Source organism: Aquila chrysaetos, chromosome 12 (assembly GCF_900496995.4).
Source record: "Aquila chrysaetos chrysaetos chromosome 12, bAquChr1.4, whole genome shotgun sequence".
In the NCBI taxonomy this organism is placed as follows: Eukaryota; Metazoa; Chordata; class Aves; order Accipitriformes; family Accipitridae; genus Aquila; species Aquila chrysaetos.
In genome coordinates this window covers 9138685-9155952 of record NC_044015.1, presented here as the reverse complement: position 1 = coordinate 9155952, position 17268 = coordinate 9138685, and the positions used below count along the sequence as shown (strand labels likewise).

Genomic DNA, 17268 nt, shown 5'->3' with positions numbered 1-17268 from the left:
TGCACTCACCTCCCAGCTGTAGTGGCTGGCCAACAGCAACAGCCATGGGCCTGGGGCAGTAACAGCCCTTCTCCTCCATTATCTGTATCCCCCCTCTGTCTCCTCCCTGGTTCTCTGCACAGATGCAGTGCTCCGTGATGCACTGGTGTTGTTTTATCTCATCATTTTGGGGCATGCCCAGTGTTAAGTAGGACTTCATCTGTGTCCTTTTTCCCTTTAAAACTGTGCTCACGCATTGCAGCCCGTCCTCCCACCTACAGATTTGCAAAGTCAATAGGATGCTCTGGTGACTCTCCCCGGTGCTTGAGGCATCCCCCGAGCAGGTTATGCTGAGAGAAAAACCTCCAGGAGGCTGAGCACATGTTACAGACACACAGGACAGATGACTTCTGGCAGCAAGTCTGTGGTCCCCGAGACAGCCGCTATGCTGGGAGCCACATGCTGCTTGAAGCAGCCAGGGAAATGTAACCGTATGGCAAAAACACAGCCAGGACGTCAGCAACAGCCATGGCCTGTGGGAGAGGAGCACGGGTGGTGTGAGCCAGAGCGGAGAAACTCTGCGCATCTCTGCCCTGGTGTGACAGCCTGCTGAAACTTCCACTTTGCTTCAGCCCCTGAATCCCCACTTCTTTTTCCCCCATAGAAATAAAGTGCATTGGGCAAGTGTGTGTATGGCTTTACCTTGTCCCCTCTGTAGCAGCTTTTGAAGCACTTGGCTCAGGTGAGGCAAAGCTGACGGCAAGGCAGAAGTGAGGAAACACCTGTGGTGGGAGCTCATTCCCTGCAAGCCCCCATGGGAGGGAGAGACCCCTATAATACCTCAGTGGGAGGGAAAGAGTCAATCAAAGGCTGTATGTTCTTGGGCACCACAGTTGCTTAGCCAGAAGATGCACAAAGCTGTAAGAAATGCCATGCTCACGACAGAGTCCCACGCTTGGGTGTTTGAACCGGCGCGTGGCTCTGGGACATGGCGCAGTGCCAGTGCCACGCGTGCGGGTCTGAGCCCAGGCGCAGGAATGGGATCGGGCTGTTCCGGCGACGTCCTCCCCGCCAAGGCCAGGACAGACCCTCTGCCTGCTCTGCCGTAGTCACCAGCCCCCTTGCACAAACCACCGGCTGGCAGCTCTGTTCCCTTGGGCAGCTTTTTTAACTCTCCCCTTCGATGGAGTGGGAGATGCTGTTCAAGGATAGGCAGCTCGCCAGCGTGGGGTGCAGGGGGTGCAATGTTTGATAACGCAGAGCTCTTCAGTAGGGTTATGCAATAGCCTCCAAGCCCGATGATGTACGTGTACTCAAATGTCTTTATGCCGCTCTATATCTAATTTAATTACGTGCTTCCTGTCTCATTTAGCTTAGCAGCCTCCCGCGGCTCCAGCTCAGTTGCCTGTATTATCAGTCCTTGTTTTGGAACACAAAAAAAACCTCATCTGTGTCGCAACGCCTGGGGCCGGACTCTCTTCCCGTAACCGTGCTGCAGCCTTGCCGGCACGAAACCCACCTCCCATCCACGGGGAGTGGCCCTCTTGGGGTTTCTTTTCCACCACTTGCCGGAGGTCCGGGCAACCCAGGCAGGGTGCACTGGGGGGACCCTGCACGCTTGGGCTGGGAGATGGCTGCACCGTGGAAGCACTTGCGGTGGGAGAGCCGCATCTGCAGCTGCCCTTTGCCAATGCAGCACCGGCTTTTGCAGGGGTACAGCTACCGGCTTTCCCCATCAGAAGCAAAACACAAAACCTCTCAGCCCCAGGTATTGCTGCTGTTGTTCCTGAGTTAGTATTTGTGAAGTGCCAGCAGCCTTGAAAAATAGGAAAATAAAGTTTTCAGCCCCAAAGCTACACAAATGGGGCAGGTAACAGGGAAAGAAGAAGGGACTGGTGACAGGGTGCAAAGTGCCCTTGCACATGTGCCCTAAAGCACAGCCAGGCTCTCAGGAGAGTTTCTGGTACCAGGTATTTTTATATGGTTTGAGTGGAATAAGAAGGGGAGGATACAGAAAGGGATGGGAAGGGGAGGCAGAGAGCAAGAGCAAGAGCAAGCCACGCTGCTGGGGTCTTGCTGCACCACAGAAGAAGCGGGCCAGGCAGGCTCACCAAAGAGCCTGACAGCCGAGTTCTCCTAAACCGGTGGGGAACCACAGAGACGGCGATCAGGAGCAGTAAAACCTGAAGGCAGCACCACACACTCCCTGCACTGCTTCAGCAGAGACTGCTAGAAGCCTGAGTCCCCTAGAGCTGCCTGCATGAAATTAGGGAGATGCTGAATGCAAAGGAGTAGAAGGGAGAGACTTAAAGGCACTGCTGGTGTTGCACAGCCCCTTCCTCCACCAGCAAGCTGTTGTTAAGCTCTGGGTGCGTTTAAGGAGAGATGTAGGCAAATGAGACGGAGAAAGGGGTGCTGGCAGGGGATCACCAATGACAGGAGGTTGCGGGGCGTTTGCAAGGGGTTCCCAAGGAACCACATTGCACCTGGGTCTTGGCCACGGGCACAGCTTATGAGACAGGGATGGTCAGGGGCTGCTGCGGGACACCATGCTCACGTGGTTGCAGGTGAGCTTTGCTCCATCTGTGCCTCCCGGCCCTGGCACGGGATGGGCAGCTGCCCACGCAGGCAGCGGCGCTTGTCCCTTGGCAGCTCCTGCATGACAACAGGCCCTCACCCTAACCCACGGGGCGTTTAATTGATTCCCAACAAAAGCGCACTCTGCGTTCACATGAAGCACGAGAGGAAGTAGCTGCTCTGGAAATTTGTAGCAGTGCGGAAAGAGATTATTGAAATAAAAAAAAATTAGAATTACAAATGAGCTTTTCAAGTGGCAGCTGTTATCCACTCTGCTCACATGCTCGCTTTGCACAGTGCCGGAGCACATCTGCGTAGGGAGAGGTATCTGACAGCAGGTATTTTTAATCTTCTCTTTCTGTTCCCGGCACCTGCTCTTTAAAGCCACTGAACAGCAAAAAAAAAAAACCAACAAAGACGATGGCTAAATATATCCTAACTAAGAGGAGAGACAGAGCAGCGCTAATGGCAGATCCTTCCTTGGATGCATGCAAATTGTTTTGGCTCAGAGACAGGCTTAGAGGGAAGAAGTAGCAGATGAAAAGGAAAAACAATAAAAGAAGGGAAGGGAATTAGGGCAAAAAAAAAAAGGGGGAGAGAAAGAAGACAGAGGGACTGATAAGTTCCACTGCACCAATTTCCAGAGAAAAACAAGCTCATTTAATTTTTGTTTTTAAATGCAACCCTGTGCAGACCACATAGCAAACACTCACCTTTTGGCAGGGAGAATGGGCTGTGCACCAGGCAAGGAGTGCCCTCGGTGTGCCCAGGGCCAGGCAGGATCCAGGTCACTACTCTCCCTCACTTGCTAGACTTGCTCAGGAGACACTCTGCTTGGCCTCAGCCCTTCCCCATTGAAGTCCTTTCTTCTGGTAGGCAGCAGCCCACCCAAATAACCCCCCAGCTGTCCTCACTCTGGTCTCTGCCCCTGCTAACACCTCTCCCTCACCCTTTAGTACCCAGGATTGCCCTCAGCTGCCTCCCAACCCTTCCCCAGCAAGCCCAGGCTCCTCCAGATTTCCTAAACTGGCCCTTGGGACTCTCCGAGTCGCTTTGACTTCTCCAGCTCTCGCTGCCTATCTCTAGCTCATGCATGCCCTGGTCCCCAGATGTGTTTTCCCTGCCTGCTGAGTTGGCTCTTGTCTTTCCCGTTTCTTACTTGTTTGTCCCCATCCCTACTACCAGCCCTCACCCTGGGCTTTGCCGGTGACTTGCCAGCCTATTGCTGCTCGTCTCTCACCAGTTTATCCCCCAAGCAAGGATCAAGCCGAGACCTTGATGCCAGCTGCCTGCTGGAGCCTGGGGCTGCTTTTTATCAACTGGAGAAAGCATTTGTTTGCTTTTTGTGGCCTGATCATGCTTGAGCCATCCACACCGCTCCCTTTGCTGGGAGACCTTGGTTGTGCATCCCCCATCGCTGGTCCTGGTACGGGGAGCAGACTCGGCACTTGTTTTCATGCTTGGCAATAAGGCAGTGTGACCAAAACATGGCCAGAGGGGCAGGCAGGAGCTATGCCACTGGCAGCGCCAGGTCCACAGGAAAGTCTGGTGCCCCAGCCATGCCACCTTTGCTGTGGTCATTTCTGGCTGCATGTCAGTGCGTTTAATGGGCTGATAAAGAGCTCCCCAGCCATCGCTGCTTCTCCCCACAGGACAGCAGGATGTATACAGAGGTAGTTGGGCTGGAGAGAGCCAACCGGCTGCCTTGGCAGCCCCACGTCTCCCTGCCACACTCCCGGCAGGGACAGTTCTTGGTTTTCCATTTTCCCAAACAAGTAGCTACCCGGTGCTGCTGCCCTGGTTGCAGTGTGGTGAGCCCAGCCCCTCCAGGAAGGTCCTACAGATTTACATGTGTTTCTGTGAGGTACCTGGTTCAGGGCAGCAGGTAATTTGTCTGCGATGAAGGGCTGCTCATGCAACCCATCTGCACTGGCCATCACTGCTCCCCGTGCTGCCTGCATCCCTGCACTGAAGCCAGCGCTCCTGCTCGGCTCTGACCACAGCTACTCCCCAGGCAGACGCCAGCAGCCCCTCACTGAAGCTTTGCTGCAGCCTTCTCCAAGAACGGCTGCTCCTGACGCTGCTTGTGCTTAGGTCCTTGGGTTTGGGGTGGGCAATCCGTCACAGGCAGCAGTGGGGTGTACCCAGAAAAGGACAGCAATGCACTGGCGGAAGGCTCTTCAGCTTTACCTTCCTTGTAGTCTCCTAGATCCTAGTGACAATATTTCTGCCTCATCTCCCCAAACTGCACCTCCAGGGAGACTGGTTCTAAATTGCCTCAACAGAGGAGACTGACTGCTTAGAGTTAACAGGTCCCTTCTTCGCTGTCCCATCCAGCACGTCTGCACCAGTGAAACCAGCACACAGAAGGATGATGGCAGGGTCCAAGAAAGAACAAGCTTCTCCCACCCTTTTCCTCCTCAGCAATTCTGCTAGGAGATACCCCTCCATCCCTGGGCTCGCAGTTCCCACTTTCCTCCCCACGCAGGAAAACGTGCTCGACTCGCATCTTTTCAGACACTCAGGCAGAGAGTAACTAGTCTCAGGCTGTTTATTACATCCTCACGGTCTCTATACAGTACAGGTGAGTAACACTTTACAATGTGGTGACACAACTTAGGGGCGATATCATTGCTGGTCAGACAGCTGGTATGGCTGAGGAGCTTCTCCAGCCTCACAGGGGAAGGTGAGCCTAGGAAACGAGCAGGTAATGCAGAAGGAAGGTCAAACAAACCGAACTCGAGCCCATGCCTTCCCCTGAACGGGAAGGAATCAGACTGAACAACCCACGTGTCCTGCCCAAACAGCTCCTGCTGTTATCTACCAACACCAGCAGCACCCAGACACTGTGGAGGCAGTTACAGCATCAAGACCTAATTAAAATAAAAACATGGCATAGGGAAGGTCTTAAGAGAGCTGGTCTTTCCACCCAGCTACCTGGTGGCTCACTTCTGAGTTTACTCCATACTTTAATGCCCTCCTAAATCTCTCTGGAGCCACCCACAAGCATGTTTCCCAAGGAACAAGTCATCTTTATTATTTAAGACAGCCTTATTCGGTGCTTGGGTTTGGAGTCAGATCCTCAAGGCCCCTTCCTGCCAGTGGGACACTGCCAACCCACTGAAGATGGAGGTGCCAGAGGGCTTAAAGAAAAATCTGAACTCTGCGTGTCTGATTTGGGTTGCTTGTAGAGGAGGGGGGGAGAGAGGTTATAGGAGGATGAGATACTTCAGTCATAGTTTTTAGGGAAGGGGGATCTACCCCGGGGAGTACTTGTACCCTGCTCTCTTCATTACCAGTAATCCCACAGAGGACTGCATAAGTAAACACAACACAAGATGCCTCCTCCCCCTCATTGCTTCTTAACTGGTGACTGCGGGCACTGATAGAGCAACGTGAAGATATTTCTCTTAGGATAACGCTGTTATCTACACTATAAATGCAAAGCCGAGCAGCTCCTCATCCGTCATGTTTTAGATCCAGCCTGGGGCACGCAGCACATGATGCAAACTGGGAGTTGTGGGGCTACTGGAGACAAGCGATTCACACTGTGGCTGGTCCCCATACCTCACACCAGGTCCCTCCAGAAGCAGGCACTGCCTTTTCTTCTGTGCTTTTTTGCCAGAAACATTGGGTTTTTTCAGTAATAAGCTCATCCTCTTTTGCCACCTCCCTCCCATGCCCTCAGTTCCCTGAACTCCAGTTGAGTTTACTGCAGTCTCCAATTAGAGATACATCCCTCCAGTAAAACCAAGAGGAGGCACAGAGCAGAACGACTGACTTTACTAAGCAAATACAACACACACACCTTTATTTACACTCTTTTTTTTTATATCAGAAAGCCAAGAGGAAGCACAGCTGTGATCCTGCTGAAGCAGCCACTACCTCTGTGCAGCACGGCTGCCCTCTCAACTAGCCAGCCCCTGCCACAAGCGCAGCACGTGGAGCGTGGATGGAAGAAGACGACATGATACTGGGGACAAGACGAGCCTCTGCAAAGCCCAAGGGGTGCGTGGTAGAGAAAAGCATTCTGATCTAGCAGCAAAATGTGCTTTAATTCCAGTTTTGTGATATAATGCTTCGACACTGGAGAAAACACAGTACCAAGGAAGAAGACAACTGCAGCAGCTGCAGGAAAGAAAGATAATGCAGAAATGATGTGAAGCGTTTTCTTCTTATATAATGGGCAAGGAATAGCTACTAGGAGCTTTATAGTGACAGTAGGAGGTATGTAGGAGAGAGATGGCAAGACCAGAAATAAGTGTCTGGGGAAGTAAAAGGCAAAGAAGAGAGGAGGGATATATGGGGATGGAGGGTGTGCAAACAGGAGGGCATGGGAGGACGTTATGTGAGACCCAGGCTCAGGTATATGGGGACAAACAGTGCTGGTGGAGAGGAAGGTTGGCATGGACAGGAGTGCTTTAGGGAGGAAACCGTAAGGAGGAAGAAGAGGGAAGACCACAAGGACAGGACGGAGAAGGAGAGAGGGGTTTGGAGGGAGAAGCAAGAGGCCCCCAGGGAGGGGAGAGCTTGCACTGACAGGTGAGAGGCACTCCAGGACTGGCATGAGGTATGCTTTGCTATTGCTCTGAATGCTGTAAACATTTTGGGTTTGTGTCTATCAGTGAACATTCAGTTCAGTTTGATACATGTGCTCTTATGGGTAACTGGAAGCCGAGCAGAGTTTTACGTCTCTTATTACTAGTCAAACTTACACACGAGGCAAACACAACACTGGCTAAAAAATCTCATTATATGTCATTTATGCCTAATTCTCCTATTTTAACATGCACATCTATGTCTCAGAAAAGCTTCTCTAATAGGAGACACTAAATAACATACACATGAAGTCACATGCACTCCCACCCATCCACTCCCACAGACACACACACACACCTATTTCCCTCCCCTGCTTAGCCTAGCGGGACTTTGCCCTTCACACCTTCCCAGCGTGGAGGGCATGGACCCATCAGTACATTAACAAGTCCAGTAAAAGTGATGGAAATCACCCCAAACCTGGCTGATGGGCCAAAGCAGGAGAAAGAAACTCAAAGCAGATTGGGGTTCTGCATCTGCTTCTGGAGTTAACAAAAAGGGAAAGGCAATTTGTAAACTCTTCTTCCCTTTTGCTGTCAAAGGACTTGGGAGCTGACTGGATACAGGCCAGCAAAAACAGAATAAAAGGAGCTGAGCGAAACAATTTTTTTTTTTTCCTCTCTTCATGTGATGGCACACTCTGACATCACTTGAAACAGGAGGAAAATTTTGGAGGTGTGTGCTTGTGGAGAGGGGAAACGGGGTTCTAAGTTATGAATAACCCTTTCACATCAGTAAGAGATGAATCAAAGATAGGATATTTGTCCTTGATAGGGATTAGTCATCACTCAGTGCTTTCCGAAGCTTTGGCTTCATCATTATTTCCTTAATCAGCCCGTGGTTTAAGGGAAAGAGCTATAAGCTGCCTATTTTAATTCACTTCAGACTGACATTTGGCATAAAAGAAGCAGCTGGTGCCAATTTCTTGGTTTTGGGTTGTTTTTTTTTTAAATTACTTTAAATAACTAGTCTGCTTTCCTTCAAGAGAGACAAACTGTAAGAGCAGCAACAAAAATAACTGTGATAGACTTATATGCCTCAGACAATACTTGTGCTCCATTCTATGCTCTAGGATGTTTCCCGTGGAGGATATTATCCGGTACCAATTTAATTGGCAAAACACTTCTCCTACATCAGCCGGCATCTGAATACAGTTCCTGTCACCACTGCAGCAATGGCAGTTCTGAATGCACCCACTCAAAGCAATTCCCCAGGTCAATAGAGGAGAGAGGGGAGCTTCGTTTTTACAGGGTGTTGGCTACTTTGAAGTTTTTCCATGAGTTCTGAGACAAACTGAAAGGATGACAGCACCGATGCTGGAGGAGCTTGCTCACAGATGTTACATCCTGGGTTTTCTGGAGTCACACTCCGAACAGGACCAGCCTTTGTAGTCATCAGGGAAGCTTGGGAATTGTCCACACTTCTGAGTATCTGTTCCTCATTCCTCGACAAAAACATCTTGGTTCTGCTGTTTCCCCACCGCCTGGTTGTCTCTGTGACCCTCACTGCCATGGGTGGCTGCAGGGCACTTTGCTGGAAAAGCCTTGTCTGGGATGCATCAGCTGGCACTAGAGGTCAGCATCATCCAAGCCCACTCAGAAGGTTTATCGGTGGCTTTAAGAGAAATACCACAAGGCAGCTACCGTGGCTTTCTGCCTTCTCTTTGAAAGCAATGACTGCCTAAGACTGCTGTCTCTTACATCCAGGGCAGCACTGGGATGCTTTTTGTATGTGCAGTCAAAAGGAGGCTGAAGCGGAGGAAGGCAGGGCCAGATGAGGTGGCCTCCCTTCATCCCTTGCAACACAGCTTGTTTGGCACCGCAGCATTGGGAAGCTGAGCTGCCGCGTTGCAGCGGTTGGATCACCGGTCGCTGTGCCATTTTGCGGTCGCAGTGACGCTGGGTACAACTGGCACCACAGGCCATCTCAAGGGGAACTATTTCGGCCAAAGCAACGCGTGCCCCTGAGAGATCCCAGTCCATCCTGTGCTATGCAGGTGTAGTAGGCATAGTGTTTCTTGGAAAGGAGAGTTATTCCAGCCCCTCCTCACAGTCAGTGGCTTTGCATCCTCCCTCGCAGGTCAAGCATTGAGAGTGTTTCACCGCAATGTGGGGTGATTTGCCCTCCTCCTTCCCTTTCACCTATAGCAGGAGGGGGCTGTATAGGTGATGTCACTCTGTTCCACTTCCTATAGCCCAGATACCATGAGAGGCAGCCACTAGATGCATGAATCTATATCCTTTGCTTCTGTCTTTGACTCCTTCCAGAACATTGCACAAGTTTCCCCAGAGACCTGTCCTACTAGATCTTCTTTGCCAGGTACCTTGTTTGCCATAAAGCTGTGGGCTCATGAACAGCTAAACTCACAGCTGGTTGAGCCACTGCATGATGTAGACCCCTTGGATGAATCTGGGGCACTTTCCAGTGCCCATCTTTCACTGATCTTTTCCTACAAAACAACTGGAGAATTCTAGAGCTGACCAACCAGGTACTGAAAAGCAGGTTTCCCTGCTGAACATAAATTTTGCACTTGCACCGTATTTAGACTTTAGTGTCTTAGAGACCACAGGAACACACCTCCAAAATAAAACAAACATGCTTACCATCCCTATCTTGATCCTAAACCTATTTGTTCTAATGCCCTGTGCAGCATCCTTACAAAAAGCCTCAAAACCTGCTTCCTACCTAATGCGTGGACAGTAACTTTTAATATCCAAGCAGGTTTTCTGTATCTCATTCCAAACACGTTATACTTAGCTGTAGACTTCAGTCTACCTAGTTTACACCACATTACACTAAACCTTCATCACCAGCTTTCTGATGTATCAAACCTACCCACCACCCTCAACTAGAGCAGAGGTTTACAGCCTCTGATCCGTGGGTGATTCAGAGAAGGAAAAGATCCATGGGGTCACTTTCCAGGCCTTCATAAAACTAAGAAAATAGACCTCTGGTCTGTAGGCTCAAATCCACAGACAGGCTGTCTGCTTCTCCACTAGAAAATATTGCAAGAATCTGACAGCCGATAAGCTGGAACAGCAATGCCATAGAAATGGGGCCTTCAGATGGTAAGTATTATTGCACAGCACAGAGGAGGTGCTACACAACTGCCATCTGCACGGAGTCTTCTCCTGCAGCTGGCCATCCAGGCTATGGGAACAGGGCCAAAGTACCCTTCACACACCACTTCACACCCAGATGCTCCTGCTGCTCACTGCATGCTTCCCTGTGTCCTGTTTTTAAGCAAGCACCATGCAATAGGGTCCGTGTCTTTAGTAGTTCTTCACATGGCATTGAACCCACAGTGGACAATCGGTAGGTAACAACAGTCAATAATCAGTAAATAACAAAAATATAATTGTGATTTTTCATGTTACCTCTCCCTGCCATGCGCTGGTCAGGTACTATGTGAAAAATGCTATCTGCCATAGCAGACAGGTCTTGTGCTCTTCTTAGATCTCAGCATGGGGCAGATGGGACATTCCTTCTCTTGACTCTTTCCTGACAGCTGGCAGGTTGTTCCCGAGAAGCCACCAAGCCTGTTTAATGTCTCTGGTGGCCAGGAGTCTCTTTGTGTTAGGTTTTGGTACGGTGCCTAGTACAATGAAGCCTGAACAACGACTGGAGTCCTAAGGCTGAACTACAGTACAAGTAAATAATGTTAATGAAAAACAATCATTCTCACTAGAAGACTCGCCTGACCAGGTCTAGTGAGAGCTTTTGGGATTACCTTCCTCATGAGAAAAACTCGGCTCCTTGACTGTCATACAGAAAATAACTCTTAGTCTCCATCCCTGAAAGATAAGGGGCTGTGACAGGGTAGTAGCTGGTGTCATAAGGTGTGGAACCAAAATGGAAAGGTGAGCTGAGTTCGCTGGTATGGTTTCCATGCCGGGAAGCAGCATGAATCATGTGTCTTTGCCCTCTCTACCTCCCCTCAGTCTCTGGATCTGGACCCCAGCAGCCAGTGTGGGAGACAATGCTTTGGACCGGACTTGGCTTCACAAGTTTCAGAACTGCCCTTAGGACCCTTCCAAACACAGGGGAGAGGTGAGAGCCAGGGACACGTCTGGAAGGATGGAAAGGTGCAGTGGTGTTATTTACACACAAACCAACGTAGTAGTTTTAAAGGAAACCTGCTTTCCCAACAGATGACCCCATGACTAGAGAGGATTATGGGTTTGTGCTAGAGAGAGGCAACAACTGCAAGATGCTACTGCTAACCAAGAAAAAGTGCAGAAACTCAGAGAGTCCTAATACCACATCTGGATCATGCTCTGGAAGCCTCCTCTTCCTCTTCTCCCTCTTTTCTCATTCCCACTGCTTTTAACACCAAGAAAGTTTCACATTTAGACATGGGTTTTGGCTGTTGTGGGAAGCACATGGTTTCTGAGGGCCCCATCGCTGCTCTAGCTTAGCCTCCTCTGGGTTTGAGACAGCAGGTCTGTGTAAATTTTGGATCTCAGGAACCTGGGGTAAGAGTCTTTCTCCATCAGGCTGTGCACCTTCCCCTGAGCTTGGTCAAAGCAAGAGAGGGAGGGCTCCTGCATATTTCTTCTTGTCAGCTCCCGTGTCTGGAAGTCTATGTTCACCTGGAAAAAGTAGCAGAAGAGAGTTTGGTACCGAGTGACCAGTTTGCCTGCTTCAAATGGCACATTTCGTCTCAGCCGTGGCTGTAAAAGCAGCAGCAGAACCAAGGTCCTACCCTCGTCCATGCCTAAACAGCCCCCCAAACTCTGTGGGGTTTAGCGATCCAGTGTTAAAAATCCTGCCCCAAATTTGGAAAAGTTGAACTAGATTTATAGTGATTTGAGCACTTCTGAAATCAAATGGCTTTTATTCAGGCTCTTAAGCACAGGTTTATGTAGCACATCTTCTAAAATTGCTGACTCAGCCTAACCTCTCTCCTGTCTACCAAGATTTCTCTAGTGCCTTTATTCTGCACTACGTGCCTGATATAAGGGTGAATGAACTTTTAGATAGGTTTAAACTATTAGTATGCTCTTATTAAATGTTTTTAAACTTTGTTGTTATAAAATAAATTGTTTGATTTTTCCCATAACAGCTTCGTGTTACAGTATCTCAAGCAGGGACTTGAAAAAATAAACCACTCTGATGTTATGACTGCCATTTGTTTGCAAAGCCAACAAGGTGAGTTTTCCTGTTTTCTTTCCCTAGCAAAGCAGTCAGCGTTTGTTAGGGTTATTGTTTAAAACCTGGCTGAAAAGATGTTATTTGTTGTTACTAACCCAGTGTCCAAACTTAAAGGAGTCTGGAAAGTAAAGCTGTCTACCTTAACTCAGATGACAGCAATATAGATTCGCTCCCTGTGTCACTTAGGGGTCATTTCACATTCTAGCACGCCAAAATTACGACAACAGGACCAAATTTTAGGAAAGACCTCATCCAACCTGCACTCACTTTTCTAATCCAGATTCAGCCCTGCAGGCCTTGAAAATCCCACCCAACTTCATGAATAACAGCAGGAAGATGCTCACTGGGGGCGACGCAGATTGAAGTGTGCCCTGAGATGTCCACACCCCTTGGTGTAAATCTGGGTGCTTCTCAGTGGCCTTGCAATAGCCTTCCTAGTTCAAAGATGGAGTAAAGAGAGCCCTTTTAGAGGGATCCCCTCGCAGGCACCTGTATTGTGACAAGCACCCGTGCCATCTAGCAGGAGGACCACCGTAGGAGAGCAGGTGCAAGTAAGCACCCTCCTGATTGCATTATCAATACAATAACGCAACCCAACGTCACGACGCAGGATCTGACAGTTGCATCAGCCTGTCAGTACTTGAAAGAGGACTTACAAATCCAGGCTTTGGGTTGTGACTGCACTTTTTGTTCAGCTCTAAGTTATTGCTCGCATCTTTTAGGAAGTCTAATTGAGTTAGGAGTTAGTCAGCAGATAAACATGCCTCCCTGGAAAGTCAACAAGTTAGTCATTCGTGGGATGCTTCTATGCAAAATGTCCTGCGAGAAATGAGCCCAACAGCCTGCTCGGGCATTACTAGTTAATGAGAGGAGCAAGGTGAAATACTCCTAGGAAGCTCACGGAGGTTAGGAAATGTAGGTTGCAGTTGCCACCGAACTCACTGGCTGTGACTAATTCAGTATCATCGAAGTAGTTGCCCTCACCAGGGGATGAGTCACCGTGAGCAGACGCAGCTGTAACAGGCAGGATGGTATTCCCATCCTTCTTATCCACTCCTCATCATCACCTCTGGGAGGGGAGGGCGAGCTCCCCAGCCCCCTGGCACCCCGCAGGTCCCAGCTGGGGGAGACGGACCTGCTCCCTGCCCCACAGGGATGCTCTGCCTGCCTGGGGTGCTGGCATACCCACCTCTCGAGGAGCCTGCACATCGATGAACTCCTCGAAGATCCGCTGAGCCTTGGAGGCCAGCTTGGCTGCCGAGCGGGTCTTCTTGAAGTCCTCGCAGGCGAGCCAGAACTCCAGGTTTTCCTCGCTGAACTCTGTCTTCAGGAAAGCACGGAAAGCGGCCAAGCCATCTGCAAGAGACACACAGGGGGTTACAACAGGAGGAGAAAGAGGGCAAGGAGCACTCTCTTTAACAGACATCCTTCCATCCACCCCTGCCTACCAAAGGCCCTTTGATTTTTCTCCCAAGGTCCGCGATGCCAGGATGCATCCATAACTTACACCATTGCATCAGCTGGACTCTTGTGAGCTGCCACAAAGCCAAACATCATTTGCTGTTGCTCTGAAAAAGCATTTTTCCAGCTAATGTGGCAAAAGGCTTTCTTTGAGATTGGGGCACCTAACCTTTGAAAAGTTCCTCTTGAAAACATCAAGCTTCTGCAAAACATTTTTTTTGCCACAGCTTCTTGTGCATGTTAATGCAAAGCTTTGTAATGTCCTATCTGTCATTAAGAAAAACCTTTAATAAAACGTAGTATCTGTGGACTTGTCTCCTATGTTTTCTGTCACTTTGCTATATCGCCTTGTGACGTATTTTTAGGTCTTATTTAAACAGAGGAAGGATCTTGGAGAGTCTGTTACAGCTACAATAAAGGGGAGAGGGAAAGGACATGGCATAATTACTACTTGTCTAGTTGGTGGTAAAAGTGTTCTTATCACTTGTTAATGCTTTGCAATTGTGACATTTCAGTAATGTAATCTGAGTCAGCTGGGGCAGATTAGAAATATGGAAAAATTTATTAGGCAATCTGTGTCCTCTTAAACCCCTGCCTGGGTGTATTTATGGACACAGCTATTGTTTTTTATTTCCTTTCCCTGAATGGTACCAGCAGAGTTGAAGTAGTTGAAGGTTTCACACATGCCCTTTCTCCTTCCTTTAGCTTTGGGATAAATCTGGCTCCTAATTTTTTTTTTTTTTCCAGTAACATGTTTCTAACTTTTCCTGGTCTTTTTCTACAGGGTCTGAGTATTCATAGTTCATGACTGGAAACCTCCTGAGTCAGCACTGGCTACTTCCAAGCAAGTGTCTAAAAATATTGATGGAATCGGGAATGCACTTGGCAAGGTCAGACTCCCCAAAAGGATGAGAGGAGCAAGTGCATGTGTGCCTGGCAGGGACGGACAAAGACTGATGAGGGTTTGTAGGACCTGAACTCCTGCAAATGCTGTGGTTTGGGGGCTCAACCTGCCCCCTTTCTGCTGTAGGAGATCTCAGCAGTGCTGCCTTCCCTCCTTCCTCCAGTGGCAGGGTGCACGGGAGCTGGGATGCAGCCTAAGGGGTGATGTCTGATGCTCGGTGCGGGTCATTTTCACATGTCCACAGCAAACACAGGCCCACCAGGGACAGGGGCTGGCCATGTCACAGGATCCATCACAAACTCCCTTGCAGCTTTGTCCTTATTTTCTTGCTCGCACCAGGTACGCGAGGAGAAGCAGCAATGTAACACTGCCCTTTTTCTCCCTTGTGTGTCCTAATCTTATTCCTGCTTCTCTTGTTTCCAGTAATAACTTAGGACATGGAGATATTTTTCAGTTCTAGGTCCTGCGCCTCAAGCCCTAAGAAATGGCCCCAGGTGTCGAACAGCAAATAACAATCCTATTTCTGGCTGCACGTAAGTCAGCAGAGATGTCTAACTGCCCAGATTCTCAAAGGGAAAGGCAGAAAAGATATTAGGCCAGACAGGACCAAACTACAGGCTAAACCTCTCCACTCTATGTTTCTCAAAGCTCCTTCACTAACGGGCTCTGCACTGCTAACTGCTCCATCAGCAGTCTGCACTGCAAAGGGCGTAGCAATCGGCAAGTAAAACTGGCACGTCCCGTCTCAGCTACGCTTGCTTCTTCTGTCAGCCCCAGGAGGGCGAGAAATAGCCCTATCATACTAACTCGTCCAGTCACTTCTTAATTAATGCACTTGTAGGAGAAGATCATCAAGGTTTTGGACTGCTATTGTGGGCAAAGTGAGGGCTCTTGTCCGTGTGCACTGCAGAGCAATTAGTGCAAATTGTGGGTTCAATAACATGACATTAGCCCTGGAGAAGCCTGCAGAGCAGAGAGTGCCAAAGGCATCTCCAGCAGCAGGGTACCTGTCAGGGTCACGCTGCCTGTGGCTGCTTTGAGCCTCTCTGTGGATAGATAAATATGGTGAATGAGAGATGTTTTAGGGCTGCTCCCCTTCCTGAAATCTAGGATACAGAAAAAAATTTTCAAAACCTGTGCCCGCCTTAATGTCTATAAAATTCACAGGGCCTGTGTGGGAGCAAGTGGAGGACTTGAGAATAGAGCGGGGAGTCTTTGCAGGAGGAAAAGGAGAGGACATAACAGCAGGCTGACAGGTTTCAGAAAGAAGAAAGTACAAAGGGAGGAAGCAGCAGTTCCCTGAGATGTATGTCATTTTATATATCATCAGCTCCTAGGACATTTCCTGTGAAATATTCCAGCACCCAAGCACACTGCTATAACTATACAGTCTCTGCTGTGTGTCCCTGCAGACGTCTTGCTCCCCTTTCTCTGTCCTTGTCTTTTCCCCCTCCTCCCCTTTCCTCTAAAACAGCCCCGGAGCCCCGGCACTGACAGAGGATCATTTGCAGAAATAGCAGCCTTGTGTGGCAAATATAATACCTGCAAAATATAATACCTGCAAAACATAATACCTGCTAAAAGAAGGGGACATCATGACTGACGAGGTGAGAAAGGTGTTTGCTTCAGCCCTGCCCCAGAGAGCAGCTGCAGCAGGTCCCTCCTGGGACCAGGAGGTCTCCATATGCTCTGCCTCCTGCTCTCACGTCAAGCAGATCCTTTTTATCCTGAAGTAAGTTTAGACAGCAGATACATAAATAATAGTGTCTGGCTGTTCTCCACTTCTTTATATATTCCTGTCATGCCCTCCTCACAGCCTTTGAGGAGCTGGAAGTGATGAGGCTGGACCTGGGAGGACCTTGCAGGGGAGGCCTTGGATGTGGGAGAGGTCATCCTTGACTCGAGGCTGCCTGGCTCTCCACAGATTTCATCCTTAGCCTTTGACTGCCTGCCAGAATTTACAGCTGTGCCTGGCAGACGGAGGTTAGAGATGGGAGCCCAGATGACTTGTGCAGTAGTAAATCACTGCCCACAAGTTTATCGTGGAACAATGACAAATCTGATTGAAAGGGCAGGAGGGCAATTAGGTATGGGGACTGCCACCACCAGAGCTGGTATTTGACCTAGATGTTGACTTTAATCTCCTCCTGCACATGATGGTTATCAAGAAAGCATGGCTCATGAAGGATCAGCTTCAAAGCTCATCCCACCCAGCTGGACAGCTTTATCGCTGGGGCAACCAGCACTGGATTGCAGTGTGATATGAGCAGGAGAGCATCACCGACTGAGTCACCCTCCTGAAATATCCTGGAAGATGGTCGGAGCACCTGAGAAGTGTGATTCCAAAGGGATGCTATACAGAAAACCCACAGCAATTAAAAGCAGGGTTAGAAGTCTTCAGATGCGGCAGCACAAGATACCCATAAAATGTGTAGTCTAAAGGCTTGGCCATCCAAGAAGACAGAGATGTATTGGTATAGATGCACAGCCCTTCAAGACAACTATTGGACACTTATTCATGAATTTGACTCGAGCAGTGAGGCTTGCTTGAAGCCAAAGGAGTAAATCAGTACTGATGGAGCAGATAGGATGAAGGC

At 49.3% G+C, this 17268-nt stretch overlaps 1 protein-coding gene across 14 annotated transcripts in view; it reads right to left on the bottom strand.

Moving 5' to 3' along the window:
* Positions 1-5093: 5093 nt before the first annotated feature.
* Positions 5094-17268, bottom strand: part of RGS8 (regulator of G protein signaling 8) — a 30161-nt gene continuing 17986 nt past the window's right edge. For all 14 annotated transcript variants that reach the window (XM_041128100.1, XM_030033229.2, XM_030033230.2 and 11 more), the window contains 2 exons: positions 13496-13662; positions 5094-11744 (listed from right to left, as the gene is read on the bottom strand). In XM_041128100.1, the coding sequence (XP_040984034.1) occupies positions 11562-11744; positions 13496-13662 (350 nt within the window). In that variant the 3' untranslated portion in view covers positions 5094-11561. The remainder of the gene's footprint in view (positions 11745-13495; positions 13663-17268) is intronic.